The 23,050-nt window shown below is 47.2% G+C and overlaps 1 protein-coding gene across 7 annotated transcripts in view; it reads right to left on the bottom strand.

Annotated features, from left to right (window-relative positions):
• Positions 1–480: 480 nt before the first annotated feature.
• Positions 481–23,050, bottom strand: part of MEGF11 (multiple EGF like domains 11) — a 664,806-nt gene continuing 642,236 nt past the window's right edge. For all 7 annotated transcript variants that reach the window (XM_063925579.1, XM_063925580.1, XM_063925578.1 and 4 more), the window contains one exon: positions 481–1,471. In XM_063925579.1, the coding sequence (XP_063781649.1) occupies positions 1,296–1,471 (176 nt within the window). In that variant the 3' untranslated portion in view covers positions 481–1,295. The remainder of the gene's footprint in view (positions 1,472–23,050) is intronic.

Raw genomic sequence — 23,050 nt, 5'->3', positions numbered from 1 at the left:
ATTCGGGGTTGGAGCCGGCATCGGGGGCTGGAGCGGCGCTGGGAGATTACATAATCTCCGTAACGCCTCTCCCTATGCAGTGAACAGGTACCAGGTCGCATCGACCCAGGTAACCCATTCACACTGCCCCTGACTTGGTAATACCCTAGGAATAACCGTTCTTATAACCTGGGTTGAATTACCAGGTCAGGCGACCCAGGATTTTTGGAGTGACCCTTTCATACCGCACAGCGACCTGTGTCGACCTGGCAATATACCGGGACGATATCGGGTTATTTGTGCAGTGTGAAACAGGTATTTGTCTGTTCTGGGAACAGATGGGTATATAGGTGTACCTAATAATGTGGCTATATAGGTGTACCTAATAATGTGGCTACTGACTGTGTGTGTTCATATACACATGAATTATACAGAAAAGTGACAGTTTCAACTTATGACGTGACAGAACTGCAGATATTCCAAAGGAAAAAGAGCAAGTCGAAGAATAAAAAGCCTGTTTTTATTTTCAGTAAATAAGTAGATCCGTTCTCTCTGCAATCTGTCAGTTTGGTCTGCTTTGTGTCAGAGAGGTGAGTTAGCGCAGGAGGTTGTCTAGAAGCTGTCACTGTGGCTCACATGAGTCCCTGATCCTCGATCACTTATCTTCCCTCATAGTTAGGTCTTACAATAATGATGTGTTTTCCAAGCAGAGCAAGTGCCCAGCACTACACCTGTCTGCATATAGCTCATATGTTGGTAATAACTGCACCTGACTAGAACACAGCTGTCTAACTGAACGCACATGGACCAGAGGCAATACTACAAGGGTTTTCTGACACGTACCTTGCCCAGGAGTAGTCAGCTATAGCACGTGTGCAGGCTTCCTCTGGGTCAGTGCTAGAATATGGCTCATCTTAATGAATATTTAAGCAATGCTGTATTTACCATCAATCCATGAACACATTCAGCATTTCCCTCTACACGCTGACTGACAGGGGAATGACATATATACAGTTATTTAGAGAAAGCTGCACTATATACATGTATTTACATAATATCTGTCGTGTGTAAACTGCAATTTCAAGAGCTCACTATCCCTGTGACATCGCCTGGATTAGTCTTCACATGTGTACTCTTAGAAGGATGGGTGGTATCTGGTGTATATATACACACATACACAGCGACTTGTTCTATAGATACATCCTATTTGTGTAAGAAAGTTCTCCTAATGACATCATGCATGTGTCCAGTGGTGCCAGCCCCCCCACAGAATGGGCATATTGCAGAATGTGTTAGTTCTCGCTGTCCTCACACTTCTATAAAGACTGCTTATCCATCTGCTTATCCCAGTATGTTCCATGCAGGGGGCTGTGCCGGACGGGGAGCAGGTCGTAGTGGCTGGGGATGTGGCTGTTCCGTGGCAAGTCATATGGGTTCTGCATGTAGTTGGGGATCTGGTGTTCGGCGTCCTGGAGCAGGGTGAGTGTCGGCTCTGCGAATAGACAGGGAGAACATGAAGCACAGTCTTATCATAATAACACACCCAGCCGTCCTTCCTGCTCAGCTTGCTGAATATATCATTCCTCTGCTTCCATGTAGTTCTCTGTGTCACCCCAGGGGCATGTCCTACTAGGATACATGACACACTCACAGGGAGGAAGCACACACCCATACTCAGACACCAGGCTAACCCATGAACAAGTTATTTTACATCATATATCAACATCAATGGAATTAACTGGGAAACCCGTTGTTTAGAAAAGATACTGTACATACATAGATACATTATATTTACTATTACACAGAGCTGCAGATAATGGGGGTAATTCCAAGTTGATCGCAGCAGGAAATTTTTTAGCAGTTGGGCAAAACCATGTGCACTGCAGGGGGGGCAGATATAACATTTGCAGAGAGAGTTATATTTGGGTGGGTTATAGTGTTTCTGTGCAGGGTAAATACTGGCTGCTTTATTTTTACACTGCAATTTAGATTTCAGATTGAACTCACCACACCCAAATCTAACTCTCTCTGCACATGTTATATCTGCCTCCCCTGCAGTGCACATGGTTTTGCCCAACTGCTAAAAATTTCCTGCTGCGATCAACTTGGAATTACCCCCATTGTTGTGCTTATTTACAGATAGGACTTTGTCATTGGGTGTTTTATATTCATTCCTCAAGGCAGTAATAGTTTTGCCTATGCTTAGGCATCAATGCATGTAACCAAATTGTTATTAATTACTCAACTGGGGGGTTCTGTCCCTTCATTACCAGACAGCTTTTTACGATTTGGCCATGCACCAGTTAGTACTGACAAAGGGAGCATTTCCAGGCACAAGAGGAACTCAGAACTGCCCATGATAATAACTCTGCTGTTATACAAAGGTGCAGAATATGCTATACTTAAAAGATGGATAATACAGTGTATATAAAAAGTCTAGAGAACGTTATTGAAGCGGCAGGCTTTTGTGATAGCAAAGTAAATCATCCCAGACCTTTTTGCATCTTTAATGTAATATTGAGGGAAATGCAGCAAAATCCAAAACCTACCATACCCTGGTGACATAAGTGTGCACACCCCTAAACTATCACTTTGTGCTTTTATTATGGCAGTCTTTCTGAAGAAGTCTATAGCAACTTCACACACCTGTATTCTGTAGTTCTACCCCACTCTTCCAATAAAAGGTTTGACAAACAGTGAAGGGTATCCTGTGACAGCTTTAGGTCATTCCACTGGTCTTCAGTGGGACCGAGGTCTGGTCTGTCTTTTCAAGATCTTGATCTTGCTTTATTTCTAAAACCGTTCCCTGGTTGATTTAGATGTGTGCGTTGAATCATTATGGTGGACTGTAAAATCCTTCATCTGCGTGACAGAGGCCAACGGGTTTGTCACATACTATAAACTTGGAGCCATTCTCTGTATCCTGACTACAACCCCTTACCCAGCTGAAGAGAAGCAGCTAAATGCTGTATCCACATTGGTAAGGCAGGAGGTAGTTCTACTGTTTGAGTGTCAAACATACCTTTTAGAATTAACTCCAGAAAGTTCAACTATTGCTCTTACCAGAGCATAAGGCATTTTCCCAGAGACTTTGGAAAAAAATAATGATTTTATTGAAAAAAAATTAGCCAGACCAGAGGTTTATTTATTTATTTTGTAAGAATTGGCTTCTGTCTTACCACCCTACACCATAGCCTAGACCAGGTCAGGCCAACCTGTGGCTCTCTAGCAGGCTTTACAAGCTGATTGGGGGGGGGGGGTATGCTGGGACTTTTCACAACAGCTGGAGAGCCAGGCCTGGCCTAGACGTACAGCAGAGGTGTGACTATGCCTTGGGTCACCTGGTGCGATGTAAATACTGAAAACGCTTGCTGACAAAAGGGTGTGTGGCTTATTGAAGAGGGGGGCATGACTTCGTGGGAAGAGGGTGCGTCCTCACGGCCCAACCGTTTTCATCACTCTGGGGGCTTGGAGATGCTATCTGTCTGCAGTGTCGACTCCTACACTGTGGCAGGAGCCGTGTGCTGCACCCGGCTGCTTCTGTCACTGAAGAGGAGCCAGCATTTAGTGTCGCTCCTTGGCGTGTGACACCTGGGTATGGCCTACACCCAGGCCCAGCGCTACCCGCTCAGCGAAGGGATGCAGTGCAGGGAGGTGCAGGGACGGAGAGGCACTCCCCCTGCTCTGTATCATGTCCCTCCTGCATCCTGTCCCTCCTGCTGCTGCTGCCAGCTGTTGGCATGAAAAGCCTCCTCCCCTCCCCTGTGTGACAGCACTGTGTACGGATCAGAGGAGGGGCGGAGCCAAACGGACCAGAAAGGGGCGGAGCTACACGGACCAGGCTGCTGTACAGAGAGAGGCAGAGTAATTTCAGTGGCGGCCAGCCAGACTTAGGTGAGTGGAGGGTGAGAGAGAAATGTGTGTGTGTGTGTATGGCGGGTGTGTGTATATATATATATATATATATATATGTATATATATATATATATATATATAATAAGATTTTACTTACCGGTAAATCTATTTCTCGTAGTCCGTAGTGGATGCTGGGGACTCCGTAAGGACCATGGGGAATAGACGGGCTCCGCAGGAGACAGGGCACTTTAAGAAAGAAATTAGATTCTGGTGTGCTCTGGCTCCTCCCTCTATGTCCCTCCTCCAGACCTCAGTTAGAGAAACTGTGCCCGGAAGAGCTGACAGTACAAGGAAAGGATTTTGGAATCCAGGGCAAGACTCATATTAGCCACACCAATCACACCGTATAACTTGTGATAAACTTACCCAGTTAACAGTATGAACAACAACAGAGCATCAGATCAACCCTGATGCACCATAACATAACCCTTATGCAAGCAATAACTATATACAAGTATTGCAGAAGAAGTCCGCACTTGGGACGGGCGCCCAGCATCCACTACGGACTACGAGAAATAGATTTACCGGTAAGTAAAATCTTATTTTCTCTAACGTCCTAGTGGATGCTGGGGACTCCGTAAGGACCATGGGGATTATACCAAAGCTCCCAAACGGGCGGGAGAGTGCGGATGACTCTGCAGCACCGAATGAGCAAACACAAGGTCCTCCTCAGCCAGGGTATCAAACTTGTAGAACTTTGCAAAAGTGTTTGAACCTGACCAAGTAGCTGCTCGGCAAAGCTGTAATGCCGAGACCCCTCGGGCAGCCGCCCAAGAAGAGCCCACCTTCCTTGTGGAGTGGGCCTTTACTGATTTTGGCAGCGGCAATCCTGTCGCAGAATGAGCCTGCTGAATCGTGTTACAGATCCAGCGAGCAATAGTTTGCTTTGAAGCAGGAGCACCCAGCTTGTTGGATGCATACAGGATAAACAGCGACTCAGTTTTCCTGACTCTAGCCGTTCTGGCTACATAAACCTTCAAAGCCCTGACCACATCTAGTAACTCGGAATCCTCCAAGTCACGAGTAGCCACAGGCACCACAATAGGTTGGTTCAAATGAAAAGATGACACCACCTTAGGCAGAAATTGTGGACAGGTCCTCAATTCTGCTCTGTCCATATGGAAAACCAGATAGGGGCTTTTATGTGATAAAGCCGCTAATTCTGACACACGCCTAGCCGAAGCCAAGGCTAATAGCATGACCACCTTCCACGTGAGATATTTTAACTCCACGGTTTTAAGTGGTTCAAACCAGTGTGACTTCAGGAAACTCAACACCACGTTAAGATCCCAAGGTGCCACTGGAGGCACATAAGGGGGCTGAATATGCAGCACTCCCTTTACAAACGTCTGCACTTCAGGCAGAGAAGCCAGTTCTTTTTGAAAGAAAATAGACAGGGCCGAAATCTGGACCTTAATGGAACCCAATTTTAGGCCCAAAGTCACTCCCGCCTGTAGGAAGTGAAGGAAACGGCCCAGCTGGAATTCCTCCGTGGGGGCATTCCTGGCCTCACACCAAGCAACATATTTTCGCCATATACGGTGATAATGTTTAGCCGTCACGTCCTTCCTAGCCTTTATCAGCGTAGGAATAACCTCATCCGGAATGCCTTTTTCTGCTAGGATCCGGCGTTCAACAGCCATGCCGGCAAACGCAGCCGCGGTAAGTCTTGGAACAGACAGGGCCCCTGTTGCAACAAGTCCTGTCTTAGAGGCAGAGGCCATGGGTCCTCTGTGAGCATTTCTTGCAGATCTGGATACTAAGTCCTTCTTGGCCAATCCGGAACAATGAGTATTGTTCTCACTCCTCTTTTTCTTATGATTCTCAGGACCTTGGGTATGAGAGGAAGAGGAGGAAATACATAAACCGACTGGAACACCCATGGTGTCACTAGTGCGTCTACAGCTATCGCCTGAGGGTCTCTTGACCTGGCGCAATACCTCTGTAGCTTTTTGTTGAAGCGGGATACCATCATGTCCACCTGTGGCAGTTCCCACCTGCTGAGGAAGTCTGCTTCCCAGTTGTCCACTCCCGGAATGAACACTGCTGACAGTGCGCTTACGTGATTCTCCGCCCAGCGAAGAATTCTGTTGGCTTCCGCCATCGCCACCCTGCTCCTTGTGCCGCCTTGGCGGTTTACATGAGCCACTGCGGTGATGTTGTCTGACTGAATCAGAACTGATTGGTCGCGAAGCAGGGTCTCCGCTTGACGTAGGGCATTGTATATGGCCCTTAGTTCCAGGATATTGATGTGAAGGCAAGTCTCCTGACTTGACCACAGAACTTGGAAATTTCTTCCCTGTGTGACTGCCCCCCACCCTCGGAGGCTTGCATCCGTAGTCACCAGGACCCAGTCCTGAATGCCAAATCTGCGGCCCTCGAGAAGGTGAGCACTCTGCAGCCACCACAGGAGAGACACCCTGGCCCTGGGGGATAGGGTGATCAGCCGGTGCATCTGAAGATGTGATCCGGACCACTTGTCCAACAGATCCCCTTGAAAGGTCCTCGCATGGAACCTGCTGAAGGGAATGGCCTCGTATGATGCCACCATCTTTCCCAGGACTCGCGTGCAGTGATGCACCGACACCTGTTTTGGTTTTAATAGGTCTCTGACCAGTGTCATGAGCTCTTGAGCCTTCTCCATCGGGAGATAAACCCTCTTCTGGTCTGTGTCCAGAATCATGCCCAAGAAGGGCAGACGGAGTCGTAGGAATCAACTGCGACTTCGGAATATTTAGAATCCAGCCGTGCTGTTGTAACACTTCCCGAGAGCGTGCTACGCTGATCAGCAACTGCTCTCTGGACCTCGCCTTTATGAGGAGATCGTCCAAGTATGGGATAATTGTGACCCCCTGCTTTCGCAGGAGCACCATCATTTCCGCAATTACCTTGGTAAATATTCTTGGTGCCGTGGAGAGACCAAACGGCAACGTCTGGAATTGGTAAAGACAATCCTGTACCACAAATCTGAGGTACGCCTGATGAGGTGGATAAATGGGGACATGAAGGTATGCATCTTTTATGTCCAGAGACACCATAAAATCCCCACCTTCCAGGCTTGCGATGACCGCTCTGAGCGATTCCATCTTGAACTTGAACCTTTTCAGGTATATGTTCAGGGATTTTAAATTCAATATGGGTCTGACCGAACCGTCCGGTTTCGGTACCACAAACATGGTCGAATAATAACCCTTTCCTTGTTGAAGGAGGGGAACCTTGACCACCACCTGCTGAAGATACAATTTGTGAATTGCAGCTAACACTATTTCCCTCTCTAAGGGGGAAGCTGGCAGGGCCGATTTGAGGTATCGGTGAGGGGGCATCTCCTCGAATTCCAGCTTGTATCCCTGAGACACAATCTCTATTGCCCAGGGATCCACCTGGGAGTGAATCCACTTGTGGCTGAAATTTCGGAGACGTGCCCCCACCGGGCCTAGCTCCGCCTGTGGAGCCCCAGCGTCATGCGGTGGATTTAGTGTAAGCCGGGGAGGACTTCTGTTCCTGGGAACTAGCTGTGCTGTGCAGCTTCTTTCCTCTGCCCCTGCCTCTGGCAAGAAAGGACGCACCTCGGACTTTCTTGCCTTTTTGTGAACGAAAGTACTGCATTTGGTAATACGGTGCTTTCTTAGGTTGTGAGGGAACATATGGCAAAAAATGTGACTTTCCAGCAGTAGCTGTGGAGACCACGTCCGAGAGACCCTCCCCAAACAATTCCTCACCCTTGTAAGGTAAAACCTCCATGTGCCTTTTTGAGTCTGCATCGCCTGTCCATTGCCGAGTCCACAGGACCCTTCTGGCAGAAATCGACATTGCATTTATTCTAGAGCCCAGTAGGCTAATGTCTCTCTGAGCATCTCTCATTTTATATGCCCCAGGGTCATTAATATAGTATCCTTGTCTAAGGTATCCAGATCCTCAGACAAGGTATCCGTCCATGCTGCTACAGCACTACACACCCAGGCCGACGCAATTGCCGGCCTTAGTAAGGTACCTGAATGTGTATAAATGGACTTCAGGGTACCCTCTTGCTTTCTATCCGCAGCATCTTTTAGGGTGGCCGTATCCTGTGACGGTAGGGCCACCTTCTTGGATAAGCGTGTTAGAGCTTTGTCCACCCTAGGGGAGGATTCCCAGCGTAGCCTGTCCGTTAGCGGGAAAGGATACGCCATAAGCATCCGTTTGGAAATCTGCAGTTTTTTATCTGGAGATTCCCAAGCTTTTTCACATAACTCATTTAGCTCATGTGAAGGGGGAAAGGTCACTACCTGCCTTTTTCCCCCATACATATGAACCCTCTTGTCAGGGACTGGGGTTTCCTCTGTGATGTGCAACACCTTCTTCATTGCTATAATCATATAACGTATAGCTTTAGCCAATTTAGGCTGTAACTTTGCATCATCATAGTCGACACTGGAGTCAGAATCCGTGTCGGTATCTGTGTCAACAATTTGGGATAGTGGGCGCTTCTGAGACCCTGACGGCCTCTGCGACATAGGATCAGGCATGGGCTGAGACCCCGACTGTCCTAAGGTTTCAGCTTTATCCAACCTTTTATGCAAGGAATTAACATTATCATTTAAAACCTTCCACATAGCCATCCAATCAGGTGTCGGCGCTGTCGGCGGAGACACCTCATTCATTTGCTCCCGCTCTGCTTCCACATAGCCTTCCTCGTCAAACATGTCGACACAAGCGTACCGACACACCACACACACGGGATGCTCTTTTTGAAGACAGTTCCCCCACAAGGCCCTTTGGAGAGACAGAGAGAGAGTATGCCAGCACACACCCCAGCGCTATATGTCCCAGGAATCACACAGTAACTTAGTGTTAACCCAGTAGCTGCTGTATATAATGTTTTTGCGCCTAATTTATGTGCCCCCCCTCTCTTTTTACCCTCTTCTACCGTGAATCTGCAGGGGAGAGCCTGGGGAGCTTCCTCTCAGCGGAGCTGTGGAGAGAAAATGGCGCTGGTGAGTGCTGAGGAAGAAGCCCCGCCCCCTCAGCGGCGGGCTTCTGTCCCGCGTTTCTGTGTAAAATTATGGCGGGGGCTCATGCATATATACAGTGCCCAACTGTATATATGCCCAACATTTGCCAAGAGGTCCTAATTGCTGCCCAGGGCGCCCCCCCTGCGCCCTGCACCCTACAGTGACCGGAGTATGTGGGTTTAGTGTGGGAGCAATGGCGCACAGCTGCAGTGCTGTGCGCTACCTCAGTTTGAAGACTGGAGTCTTCTGCCGCCGATTTTGAAGTCTTCTTGCTTCATACACCCGGCTTCTGTCTTCCGGCTCTGCAAGGGGGACGGCGGCGCGGCTCCGGGATCGGACGACAAAGGGTGAGATCCTGTGTACGATCCCTCTGGAGCTAATGGTGTCCAGTAGCCTAAGGAGCAGGACCTATCTTCAGAGAGTAGGGCTGCTTCTCTCCCCTCAGTCCCACGCTGCAGGGAGTCTGTTGCCAGCAGATCTCCCTGAAAATAAAAAAAACCTAACAAAATACTTTCTTATAGCAAGCTCAGGAGAGCTCACTAAGTAGCACCCAGCTCGTCCGGGCACAGATTCAAACTGAGGTCTGGAGGAGGGACATAGAGGGAGGAGCCAGAGCACACCAGTATCCAATTTCTTTCTTAAAGTGCCCTGTCTCCTGCGGAGCCCGTCTATTCCCCATGGTCCTTACGGAGTCCCCAGCATCCACTAGGACGTTAGAGAAATATATATATATGTATATGTATATATATATATATATATGTGTGTGAATTGTGTGTGTGCAGAGTAGCGGATCTTGCCACGGGCAAGCAGGACTTTTGCCCGGGGCGACGCCTTCCGGAGGGCGCCGCACCATGCAAGATCTGCTACTGTGCCCCCCGCTGGTCCCCCGCTGTCAAGGGAACTAGACGCTACCCGTCTAGTTTCCCTTCGTGGAGAGGACCTTTGCTGTGCGTGCGCGATAACATCATCGCGCACCGCACAGCATTGTGGGACTGGCACAGACGCTAGGGCTCAGTGTCTATACTGTGCTATGGGAGAGACGTCATGACGTCTCTCCCATAGATCCGAGGAGAGGAGCGGCGCCGGCGGAGGTTCTGCAGCGGTCGGGAATCAGGAGCGGGGATAGTAAGTATTCATTTTTTTTTCCTGTAAGCGGCGCTACTCTACAGGGGGCACAAATGGGGGCGTAACTGACCACGCCCCCGTAGGAAGCCAGGCCCCTATTTTTTGCCCGGGCGCCACAAGGGCTAGAACCGGCCCTGTGTGTGTGTGTGTGTGTGAGGTATGTCTGTGTGCGCGCGCATTATGGACGCTACTGCTGGGGGGGGACATTACATGTAAGGACACTACTACTACAGGGGTGGCATTACGTATAACGATGCTACTACTGGGGGGGATTACGTATAAGGACGCTTCTACTACTGGGGGTGCACTACGTTTAAGGACACTACTACTACTGTGGGTGCATTATGTATAAGGATGCTACTACTACTGGGGTCCATTACATATAAGGACGCTACTACTATGGGTGGGGCATTACGTATAAGATGAATAAGATTGTGCTACTGTGTGGCGTTATTTTAAATGGGGGTACTATTGTGTGGCCATGCCCCTTACTTGTGAGACCACACCCCTATTCCCTTTGGCGTGCGCCGACCCTTTGTGGAATATGAGAGGGCGCAAATTTATAGTTTGCAGGGGGGCGCCGAACACCCTAGCACCGGCCCTGCCTACACTCCTGTAGTGATGCCACGGACGTACAAAATACAGGAGATGCTATCACATGCAGGCAGTAACCAGTTCCTGACAGAAATCCCTGCAGCTCCTATAATGTTACGGTGGGCCTCTTGGTGGCCTCCCTGGTGAGTTGTCTCCTTGTCCTGTCGGATGTCCTGAGCTTGGCAAAGTTCCTTTTGTGCCATTGTCTCCACTTGGGGGATAGTGGTCACAGTGATCCACAGTACATGGGATACGGTCATTAGTCATTAGATCGACCACTGAAGGTCAACTTGGGCATTAGGTCAACATGTACTAGATCGACAGGTCAAAAGGTCGACATGAGTTTTTCAAATTTTTTTCTTTTTTTTTGGACTTTTTCATACTTAACGATCCACGTGGACTACAATTGGGAATGGTAACCTGTGCCGAGCGCAGCGGTAGTGGGGTAAGGCACCTTGCCCGAAGTTCGCTCGCCATGCGAGGGGACATGGTGCACTAATTGGGGTTCACTGTAACTTTAAGATGACACCCAAAATAGTCCAAAAAACTCATGTCGACCTTTTCACCTGTTGACCGAGTACATGTCGACCTAATGCCCATGTCGACCCAACGACCCACACCCCAGTACATGTGATGCTTTGGAAATTCCCTGTCTTTATTGGAACCTTTCAACAATGGGATGTTTGAAAGCCAAGTAGAAAACAACCAATAGAAAATAACCAAGTAGAAAACAACCAAGAAATCCTATCTGTACACTTGCTGTTAATTGGGGATAATAACCGCAGCGTTCATTGCTAGCAGGTGAATGCTAATTACTGCTGAGCATGGTTCTGAGTGTGATCCACTAACAGAACACAGCCCCATTATGAGAGTGTGTGCACACTTCTGCAACCAGGGTATTACAGGTTTTCTAGATTACCTCCTTCCCTAATAATGATCAGTTTTCAACTTGAATTTTGTTGGTTTCATGGTCACATTAATAATCTCCCCCCTGACCCCTCCTTCTTCATTTTGATTTGTTTTATGTTTAGTGTTATTCTCTAATGCAGGTTGCACATACTTGCCTACCTGCCCCTCTCCATGAGGGAGAAAATGCTCTGTTCCTGGACTCTCCTGGTAATGTATGATTGCCATCACCTGTGGTGAGCTAGGTCAGGGCCGTCTTTTCGTATGGGCTCAATGGGCACTTGCCCAAGGGCCCCAGGAGTATAAGGGCCCTAGGCTGATAGCTGTGGGTCCCCTCTTTCCAGGGGTTCCAGATTTTTGAAAATCGGCCACGGGGAACCGGAGATATCCAACTTCAAAGCAATGGTCCCCATCCAAGCCTGTTAATTGCTCTTCCCAGCCAGATATCTCTGGTTCTGTCTGGCTTAGAAGTTTTCTGAGCTAATACTCCAAAAGATGGGACTCTCCACTTTTGGTGGACACTTGCAGCTTGTCTCTACTATGCCCAGAACCAGAGATATCAGCCTTCAAACAGCTTGTCTCTGCTCCAGCTCCACACGCCTAATATGCAGTTTTATATTTTCATTGGTGGATTGCTCTGGCTCCTGAACTCTGATCCCCAAGTCCCCAGTACCTCCTGACAGGTGTCCCCAGTACCTCCTAAAAGGTGTCCCCAGTACCTCCTGAAAGGTGTGACTCTCTAGTTTTTATCCCTTTCAAAGTTAAGAAATCTATTTTCAGGAACTTGAGATATCTTCAGTCAAACAAACTGCCCTCCCACCAGAAAATGATGAATATTAAGCCCACTCCACTATCCACCCCTCCCCTACGTATTAAACACCCCCTACCACCCTGGAAGTCATGTACCAGGGCCCCTTCATCCAGCCCAATGTCCCCTCCTACAGTTTAATGTTCTCAATCCCGCCCCATCTGTGCAGTAAAGGAGTAATTAGCAGAAATGACTGCTCCAGGTCCTACATGCTGAGTGGACGATAGAACACCTCTTACCGCCCGCAGGACATCAAAGCTGCCGCTGATAGCACCCCCACCCCTACTGCTTAAGGATGAGTATGGGGCCCCGTGCATTACTGTGCCCAGGGGCCTACACTGCTGTTAAGACGGCCCTGAGCTAGGTAATTGATAAGAAAGGTGTTTCACCACAGGTGATGGCAATCTTACATTACCAGGAAAGTCCAGGAACAGAGCATTTTCTCCCTCATGGAGAGGGTCAGGTAGGCAAGTATGATACACATGCAATTGGCCACATGAGCTCTCAGATTCCGTGAGGCTACCACTGTCTCCATGTTTCCCATCTCTGCCTTCTATCTCAATGAGTTACTCATGAACTGAACTTTGTCTTTAACAAAAAAGATTGCATAAAAAGTCTGATATAATCTATCTTGATTGCATCACAAGAAAACTAGAATTTCATTCCGAATTCTGCGATATGTAGCTCAGCAATCACCACAGTTCCCCAGACTCACAGAGCATGATGCACAGGAAGTGAGGATGTGAAATCTTACAAACAGCATTGTTCCTCATGCCATGCAACAATTACAGCATCAACTGCTTCTATCACAGTAACGTTATATAGCAAGCCTATTCTAAGCGTATAAAATACTGTATATACTGTCTTATCAATGCAACCAGCTAGAAACTAGTGGTAGCTTAAATAGTTACATGCTGCACCAGACTGAAATGAAATCTGTATTCTTTCTTAGCAAATTTTGTGAAACTTAATGTAAACTCGACACCAAAAAAAGTGTCGGTAGCTGTTTTAAGAGAAGAACCAATATTCATGAGAATGTGGCCAATTTTTGCCTCACTAATGCCATCTATATATCAATAGCAGATAGACATTTAATCTGTTTTTATTGAAACAATACAGACTTATAACATGTTGTAAACACATCTGGGTTACAATCAATAGCAAAATGGTATGACAACATGAGCGTACACAGATTGATAATCGTATGCTCAATACAGTTATAGTCCATATTAACATTTTGAATTAAAGAAACATAATATAGCATAGGTAAATAACAGGAAAAAGAAAAAGAAGCAACAAAGAAGTGAGGTGACTGAACCGAGTACGTTGAGAAAAGGATAGTAAGATATGTGCAATGAGTTAAGAGCAGAGCATATTTGTCTAGGACCCCCTAGTAATTGTGTCTGAAAGCGGTTCCCATCATCCACTCTATTTCGCAGAGGAAATGTAAGTCTTATACGACTCGGATGTCTTGTAGTCTATCCAAGGCCACCACATAGCAGTAAATTCCGAACGCCTGTCCCCAGCGCTCATTAATACATCTTCCATGTTCATGTAATAATCTAGTCTGGAGAACCAGGTGTACCTTGTGGGGGGGCTAATAGATTTCCACATTGTGGGGACTACTGCTCGTGCGGCATTGCCCAGGTGTCGTAATAAAGATGACTTGTAGGTAGAAATTGGGGTAGTGGAATGATTTAATAACCAAAAGGCCGGGTCAGATGGGACGGAGGTATGTAAAATAGCACCGGAGGTTGAAATTACGTCGTCCCAGTAATTTTTAATAAGTGGGCAGGTCCACCATATGTGTAATAGAGATCCTAGGTCCCCATGACATCTCCAACAAGTAGGTGAGATAGATGGGGAAATGACGTGTAAGAGAGTGGGGTGTCTGTACCACCTCATCAGGATCTTATATTGCGTTTCTCTAACCTGGATACAGATGGAGCTCTTATGGGTTTTAAGAAAGATAGAGTCCCATTCCTTGTCTGAGAGTGAGATGTTTAGATCCCTCTCCCATTTTTTAGTAAAATGGGGAGGTGTCAGGGAGTCAGACGCATGTAGGAGTTTGTACAGGGTGGAGACAGTGTGTATGGGATTCATAGGGGCCACGCACATTTTTTCAAACGCGGTCAGCTCCCTTGATGCCTCACGGTATACATTATCTGTGTGTAGGAAGTGTCGGACCTGCAGAAATTTCCAGAAGTCTGTCTGTGGAATCTCCCATTTCTCTCGTATCTCCGAGAACTGTTTAACCCCAGATGGTTGGACTAACTGCCCCACTCTAAAGAGTCCCTCTAACGCCCAGTTTTGATAGTACCCCAGTGAGAGGCCAGGTGGGAAGGTCGGATTGCTCAGAAAGGAGGTGAGGGGGCCAAAGACAGAAGAGATGCACGATCTGCGTCGTGTCCCCTTCCAAAAAGAAAGTGTAGGAGAAATAGTCGGGTGAGGGTGTAGTAGTTTGGGCAAGGCCGGGAGCCAAGGGAAGATTTCTGGGAACAGTTGTAAGCATAAACCTTCTAAGACCACCCATTGTTTAATCTCCCGGCTCCTGGTCCAATCTAAGACTCTGTTCAAGAGGATTGCTTGGTAGTAGAGTTTAATATCTGGTAACAGGAATCCACCCCTTTGGGGTGGTCGAGTCAGGATTGATCCTTTGATTCTAGGTCTCTTACGACGCCAAATAAATTGCTGGATCAAAGATCTCACAGTCCGGAACCAGGAGTCGGGGATCTGAATTGGTAAGGTCTGAAGGAGATAGAGCAGTTTGGGTAACGTGTTCATCTTTACTACGTTGATTCTACCTAGCCAAGAGAGATTATTGTACTGCCATCTGCAATAGTCATTTCTAATGGCCCGGAGAATAGGATGGAAGTTCAAGGACAATAGGCGTGAGGGGTCACTAGATAGCTGAACTCCCAGGTATGTGATGTGGGAGTCCCTCCACTGAAAGGGAAATGTGGCTTTCAGGCCGGTTAAGACCGACTGGGGGGTTGAGATATGAAGGGCATAGGATTTGGCTGAGTTGATTTTAAAGCCTGATAGTGAGCTGAAGGTGTCCAACTCGCTCATCAGGTTGGGGAGCGAGAGTGCGGGGTCTGTGACCGTCGTCAGCAGATCATCTGCAAATAAAGCAAGTTTATAATCTATATCCCCTACTTGTAGTCCCTTGATCTTGTCATTTGCTCTAATCGCCCTGGCTAGAGCTTCAATACAGAGGACGAACATCAAGGGGGATAAGGGGCAGCCCTGTCTCGTTCCATTACTGATAGGAAAGTAATCAGAGAGGGTCCCGTTAACCCGTACTTTAGCTGATGGTTGTGTATACAAAGACAGTATTCTATGGAGGGCTCGTGGGCCCAACCCAATATGCTCCAGCACCGCTCTCATGAAGTCCCAATTTATCCTGTCGAAGGCCTTTTCGGCATCTGTAGACAACAGTATAGTGGATGTCTTACTGCTAGAGGCCAGATGGATGAGATTGAGAAGTTTAGTCGTGTTATCTTTAGCTTCACGACCGGGGATGAAGCCCACTTGGTCGTTATGGACGAGCGACGGGAGAAATTCATTTAGTCTAAGAGCCATTAACTTCGCGAAGAATTTGAGATCTAGATTAAGCAGGGAAATTGGCCTGTAGCTGGAGCATACTGAGGGGTCCTTTCCTTGCTTAGGGATCACCGTGATATGGGCCTCAAGTGATTGTCTGGAGAAGTGGGTTTCGGCGGATATGGAGTTAAAAGCCCGCAGTATTTTAGGAGCAAGAACTTCTTTAAATATCTTATAATAGGTGGCTGTGAAGCCGTCTGGGCCCGGACTTTTACGTAGGGGAGCGGAAGAGATAACATGTTCCACCTCGGTTAAGGTGAAAGGTGCTTCTAAAGATTTCCGAGCAGACCTTGATAGTTGAGGAAATGCCACATCGGCTAGATATTTCCTGGCTCTTAACATATTGGAAAGGGGGGTCATGGGCCTGGGAAGGATCACCTAGGTTATATAGAGTATTATAGTAATTTTTAAAGCATGCTGCTATCTCCGGTGATTTAAAGCATGTGGATCCCGTGTTATTTTTCATTGAAGGGATGAAGGAGGCCAATCTCTGGGATCTAAGTGCCTGGGCTAAGAGCCTGCCTGGTTTATTCCCCCACTTATAGTATTTACTATTACATCTACGCAAGGAGGCTTGGGTTTTGTTATTAAGGGTTGTTCGGAGTTGTGCTCGGGCCGCAGACAGCTCCATTAAATCTGATGGGGTCAGGGAAGATTTGTGACGGGATTCTAAGGCATGAATTTTATGTAATAATGTAGTGATCAAGGCCTGACTGTTTTTCTTCACAAATGAGCCTAATTGGATCAATTTACCCCGTATAACACATTTGTGGGCCTCCCAGATCGTAATGTCAGACACCTCTCCTGTATCGTTTATATCAAAGTAGTCGGACAGTGCCTTATCCAATTCTGATTTGCAATATGTATCATATAAGAGCGATTCATTGAGGCGCCAGGTCCAAGGACCGGGGGTTCGAGAGGGGGCCGATAGGGACAAGGATACTGGGGCATGGTCCGACCACGTGATGGAGCCAATAGAGGCATCTACGATTAGGGGGAGGTGTCTATGGCTTAAGAACATATAGTCAAGGCGTGAGTAAACCTGATGTGGATGTGAGAAAAAAGAGAAATCTCTGTCAGTGGGATGTGTGACCCGCCAGAAGTCGGCCAATTGAAATTCGTGGAAAATCTTCCTAACCTGTCTATGTTTGTGTTCAGAGAATTTAGGGGCTGGTGGAGAAGTGTCGATGGAGGGGTCCATGGACCAGTTTAGGTCGCCTCCCAAAACCACTATACCCACCACAAGGGCCTCAAGTCGGGGAAGAAAGGATCGAAAAAAGGGTATTTGACCTTGATTAGGAGCGTAAAGGGATATGAGGGTGTATGTCTGGGAAAATATATTGCATTGGACCACTAATAACCTCCCTGGGACAAGTTTGTGGACCGAGACGTTAGACACTTGGAGGGCTTTGGAAAAAATTATAGCGACTCCTTTAGATTTACTTTCAGGGTTATTGGAATAAAAAGCAAGGGGATATCTTTGATTTACTAAGGAAGGGCCTCGAGCAGAGATCTTAAAATGTGTCTCCTGAATCAGAGCTACATCCACTCTGTCAGATCTTAGTGTCCGAAGTAAATGGGATCTTTTCTCGGGGGTGTTAAGTCCCTTTGCATTGATCGAGGTGAATTTAAGTACACCTGGGAGAGACATCACATTGTATCATAACACAAAGAAGTGTAGCACTCGGACAGGTCACCAACGAAAAAGAAAAAACAATGAGGAGAAAAAGAGTGAAAAAAAGAGCAGGATGCAAAGAATAGGAACATCGTAAACATAGTAACATCCGCAATGGAGAAGCAGGTAGGTATATTAACCAGCATCCCCATGGGGCACGAAGGCCGTATGCGGGGTCGGGGTAAGGGAGTCACCCCTACAGGCACTATTTTTAGCATAAACATCGTAATAGTACAATACTAACTTGGTAAAGGTTATAATAACCAATGATATTAATCGGTGGGAACAAGTAACTAACTTCTGATAAAGTCCCGTCTCTGAATTCTAGGACTGAAAATGAGACCGGGGGGGAGAAAGGGGGGACACAGTAAAACGAGGTTGAATTGGCATTAGGCCACGTGTAACGTGTCTCACCCGGTACATCACAGTCAGGTTATTCAGTCCTCCCCAAGAAAATAGCAGAATTCAATCAGCAGAGTAATGGGAATCCATTTCTTCAAGTAGGGGGGGAATCCTGGCGTGCAGGAAGTGATTTTGAAGATTTCTTTTGAGAGCTGCCGACCACTTGCCATGGCTCTCCCCCTTTCGAAGGCTGTGGTGGGTGTAGATCCGGGAGAGTGAAGTCCCAGTCCGGGACCTTTAAAGGCGGGAGACCGAGACCGGAGCAGAAAGTGGGGAGGTCAGATATGGTATGGAGAGAGTGTATCTTGCCTGAAGAAGATACCTGTAAGCTGAAAGGAAAGCCCCATCTGTATTTCAGCTGTCGCTTGCGGAGTTCGTCCGTCAGGGGGCGAAGAATCTTCCTTTGTTGCAGGGTGTGCCAGGACAGATCTTGAAAGATGGAAATAGGGTCGCCTTTGTATTCCAAGTCATCAATATGACGTGCTTTATTCATGATTTCTTCCTTCTGGGAAAAATAATGCAGTCGACATATGACGTCTCGGGGTTGATCGGTAGAAAGCCCCCTCGGTTTTAGAGCGCGGTGGGCTCTATCAAATGTTATAGCGGCAGCTGGATCTTTGCCCAGAATTGTATTGAAGATTGTCGTCAGGGCATCCACTATACCTGTCTGGGGGATCTCTTCTGGAATACCTCTCACCCGGATATTATTCCTCCTACCTCTGTTATCCAAATCCAATACACGAGACCGTAGCGATCTGATCTCGTCTGACTGGGATTTGACAACGTCTGTCAAGGACCCCAAGAAGTTATCGGTGGAGTCTCGGTGCTCTTCCAGCGTGTTTACTCTATCAGAGAGCTGTGAGATATCTTGTTTGATTGATGCCAGTTCTCTTCGCATAGTATCTTGGATATCTTGCTTAGTCGGGAGTGTTTTCATAAATTGCAGGATATCTTGAAGAGCGGTATCGCTGTGAGTGTGTGAGGTAGGCTGCTCCATCCTTAACGGGGAGGCAGAGGAAGCAGAATGACAGGAAGACGGGCTGGAGGGAGAGAGGTTTCCGGATAGCCTTGCGGGTGTAGGTTGTAGGAACGATCTCATTCCCGGTTGGGACGCGGTCTCCTTAGGTTGTGCGGTATTACATTTCTTTTTCCCGGATCTAACCATGCTTAGAAGTGAGTAGATGAATACTTGATTGTAGAAGATATCATAAGTGTGGACTTGGCATTGCTTGGTACGCTGTGAAGCGCCTATAGCATGGTGACTCCCAATGGAATGGCACTAACACGCCATTAATCGATGATCGTTGTTAGAATAACAGGCACATAGTGGGCATCAGATCCCGTTTTTTCGGTAATATGGAGATAGATATGAGGCGCCCACATTGCCGGCTCCCAGAGAGCGACCCGCTTCCTTTGCAGATTCTATCAGGGAATTATAAAGGGACCTGAGTGACATATGTATAACTATGTATATGAGTAGGCCACTAGGGGGAGCTCCAGCTCAAGATATAGATCTCAAAGGGCACTGCCACTTAAAAATAGGAATTAAGCCCCTTGATCTAAATAAGTATAATATCAAAACTGTAGATCATTAAGGGTCCTCCAAGGAACTCAGCAGACACAGTGGAATATGATGAGGTAAATGCTGCAGGGTCTCCAAGGAGTGTATTCACCTCAGTGGGCTGTGTGTTGTTTGGGGAATATAATAATAAATAATAAATGAATGCTCCCAGATAGTGAGTGCTAATAGGGCCTGTTAATAGGCCTGCCACAGGTGGAGAGGGGCCCTATGGATGGGGAAGGTGTTTGAGGGTGCGTGCTTGGGGCCCGCCGTGTCTTCGTTCCGGTCCCGGAACTCACGGCCGGGCCTCTTCCAAACTGCAGTCCCCGGCCCACGGATGCGGGGAGCGGAGGCCTCGGATGTCGGGCCTATGATGCGCGCCTTCCTGGCTGAGCGAGAGCGAGTGGGAGAGGCGTTGTGGGTGCCGCAGGGCCGCCGGACGGCGAGGGACTAGCAGGCTAGTCAAAACCTACCAGCCGTCGCCTCCGTCTGGTCCGCGGGTTTTCAGGGCCTCCGTCAGTGCCGCCGCGCTTCACGAGTGAAGGTCCGAGGGGCCCACGACTTCACGGCCCGCGGTCTCCTCCTCCTCTTGTCGCTGCCTCTTGATGTGGGCACGTGCAGGCTCCGTCTCCGGGCTTCTGAGCAGGGGTATTTCACTCGGCCGAGTGTCGGAACGGGTCCGGGGGGGGATCTCCACTTTAGTCCCCGGCTTCACAGGGAGGGGTAGGCCGCAACCCGCAGAGACCCTTAAAAGGGTCCCCCGGCTCCGCAGTCGTTACCCCTCGATCAGGTGGATTAGGGTAGAGCTACTAGGTGCTATGGGGTCGATGAAAGACCCGTTTTGGTTATTCTAAATGCTAAATTCGTGAAGGGCTAGCAGGAGCTGCCATATAACCCTTCCTTTCAGCTTGCTGGCCAAACCACGCCCCCAGACATATTTCTATGATGCCGCTGTCTGGTCAGGGAACATCAAATCAAATACCAAATTAAAGGTCTTGGGGCCTAATTCACTATCATTTGCAAATGTGAGAATCACAGACCCAGTGAAAAGCGACCGCAAAGTTATTGACATGAGAGGAAACATGGCGTTTGTGGGGAGTGGTTGGGAAAACGCAGGCGTGTCATGGCCTTTTTCGTAGGTCAACTGCAACGGTCGATCGTGATCGATTTCTGAGTATGCATCGCAGTTATGCAACTGCATACGCAAATGTGTGAATGCAGTGGTGGGCGTCTTTTTCCTTTCTGGGTGGCTCTTCACATGCGATTTTTAGCAGTAGCAGTTTTGCGCCAATTGCTATTCCAGCCTCAATAGCGATCCTTACTGAATTACGCCCTTGGACTGTAGATCTGCAGAAAAATATTTGCGTAATTGTTGCTTTGTTTTCAGAGTTATGTGGTCAAAAGTCTGCCTGCCATTTACAATGCATCACCATTGTGCTCTGGAAAATGTGACAGCTGGTGAACTCTCCCTGTGCACCTGCTGGGTGACCTGGAACATGTGACCTGCTGGGTGGTCTGGAAACTGCGACAGTTATTTGCAGCCACCCACTAAGCAGGAATTTTTCAACTCCTAAGGGTGTGCACAGGGGTAAAATTTTCCGCCCAGCAAACCTAACCAGCTAGTTAGTTCTCATCCAGTTTACAGAATGAATACTGGATCAGAGTTTAAAAAATGGCTGACCTCACTGTTGATGGTAAGGGGTTCACATTAATACTGCCTCGAGTCTGCTTTAAAAGACATATCAATACCAGCAACATAGTACATCTGCCCCACATTTGGTATTTAAGCCTCCAGCGCTCTGTCACATTGGAGTAGTAGATATATATATATACAGCTATTTTGTTGGCCAGTAGGTTCTATAGGTACGATGTATCAAGAAGTGAAAAGAATGGAGAAATGGACCAGTGGAAAAGTTGCACAATGCAACCAATTAGCTTATAGCAGTGATGTGCGGTGGGGTGAGGCAGAGCCTTTCCTGTCATACTGACGTATATGCCATAGCTATAAAGTATATTAAAAATATAAAGCACTTATTATAAATATCTTCTTTGTATTATTCTAATAATTTTTAGAGTCAAAACTCTGGAGTAAAAAGTCTATGACAGGTAAGTCAGTGTCTCCCCCGCCTACCTTTTCCGCACATCTCTGATCAACACTCACCAAATATTTATCTCTATCCATATCCAGAAAACAGAAATATCACATTCTCCAGATTCTTTTTAGATAATTATGTTTTTTAAATATCCCCCTATGTACTAAGCCTTGGTGAGAGATAAAGTAGACTGAAATAAAGTACCAATCAACCAGCTCCTGTCATTTTTTTTTTTTAAACCCAGCCTGTAACACGGCAGTTAGGAGCTGATTGGCTGGTACTTTATCTCTGTCCACTTTATCTCTCTCCAAAGCTTAGTACATAGACCTCATAGTCACCTGTATTAAAATCTAAAGCCAAAATAAGGAGTGTTAGTTTGTATCATCTACTCACACTGGCAATTCTCATTAATGTAAGTGGACCAAGATAATGTGAACATTGTAAACTGAGCAATATTATATGTTCTCTCACTGCTCTGTCCCATGACAGATCACAGCAGCCTTCTTCACAGGCAGTGCCTCTCACTGGTCACATCAAAGTTATACAGCGAGATAATGTCTCTCTTATGGCAGTGATAAGTCTGGATCAAGATGAGAATCAATACGACAGAACAGAAAGTGTCATTTACGCAATCCAGGTATGCTCATGAGTGTCATAAAGCAGCATGACACGTTTCTCTGCCTGCTGACCGTTTCCTCAGGAGAAATAAACATGTCTATTTACTAAGCCTTGGAGAGAGATAAAGTGCCGGCCAATCAGCTCCGAACTGCCACGTTACAGGCTGTGTTTGAAACATGACAGGAGCTGGTTGGCTGGTACTTTATCTCAGTCTACTTTATCTCTCTCTAAGGCTTAGTACATAGACCCCACAGCCCTGTAACATCGCAGCTAGGAGCTGGTTGGCAGGTACGTTATCTCTGTCCACTTTATCTATCTCTACAGACCCCAAAATCTTTAAGATTCATGTCAGATTTGTAGATGTTTCATCCAATTAAATCAATCCAAAGTGGAAGCAGTTGCTTCCCTAGTGAACTTTTTTGATCCAGTATCAATGTTGTTTGTAATTTCCTAGTTAACTCTTTTTGATCCTGCAATAGTTTTAATTGGGAGTTTTTACATCAAAGGCGGGATGTAATGCTGCCCGAGTTCGGCGGCTGTGCGGGATGCCAGCTGAACACTGACTTTTTTTAAAGGGGCAATCACAAGGTAAAACCATGACTTGTAAGTAGTTGCCCCTTTAAAAAAAAAAAGTCAGCGTTCGGCCGGCATCCCGCACAGCCGCCGAACTCGCACATCATTACATCCAGCCCCTAGAGTTTTTCTTGGATTTCATTTTTTTTTTGTTTTGTGGGCACATAAGTACTTTGTACATGATAAAGTGTTTTTATTCGCAGA

This window comes from Pseudophryne corroboree, chromosome 6, assembly GCF_028390025.1.
Source record: "Pseudophryne corroboree isolate aPseCor3 chromosome 6, aPseCor3.hap2, whole genome shotgun sequence".
In the NCBI taxonomy this organism is placed as follows: Eukaryota; Metazoa; Chordata; class Amphibia; order Anura; family Myobatrachidae; genus Pseudophryne; species Pseudophryne corroboree.
This window is presented reverse-complemented; position numbering and strand designations above follow the sequence as displayed.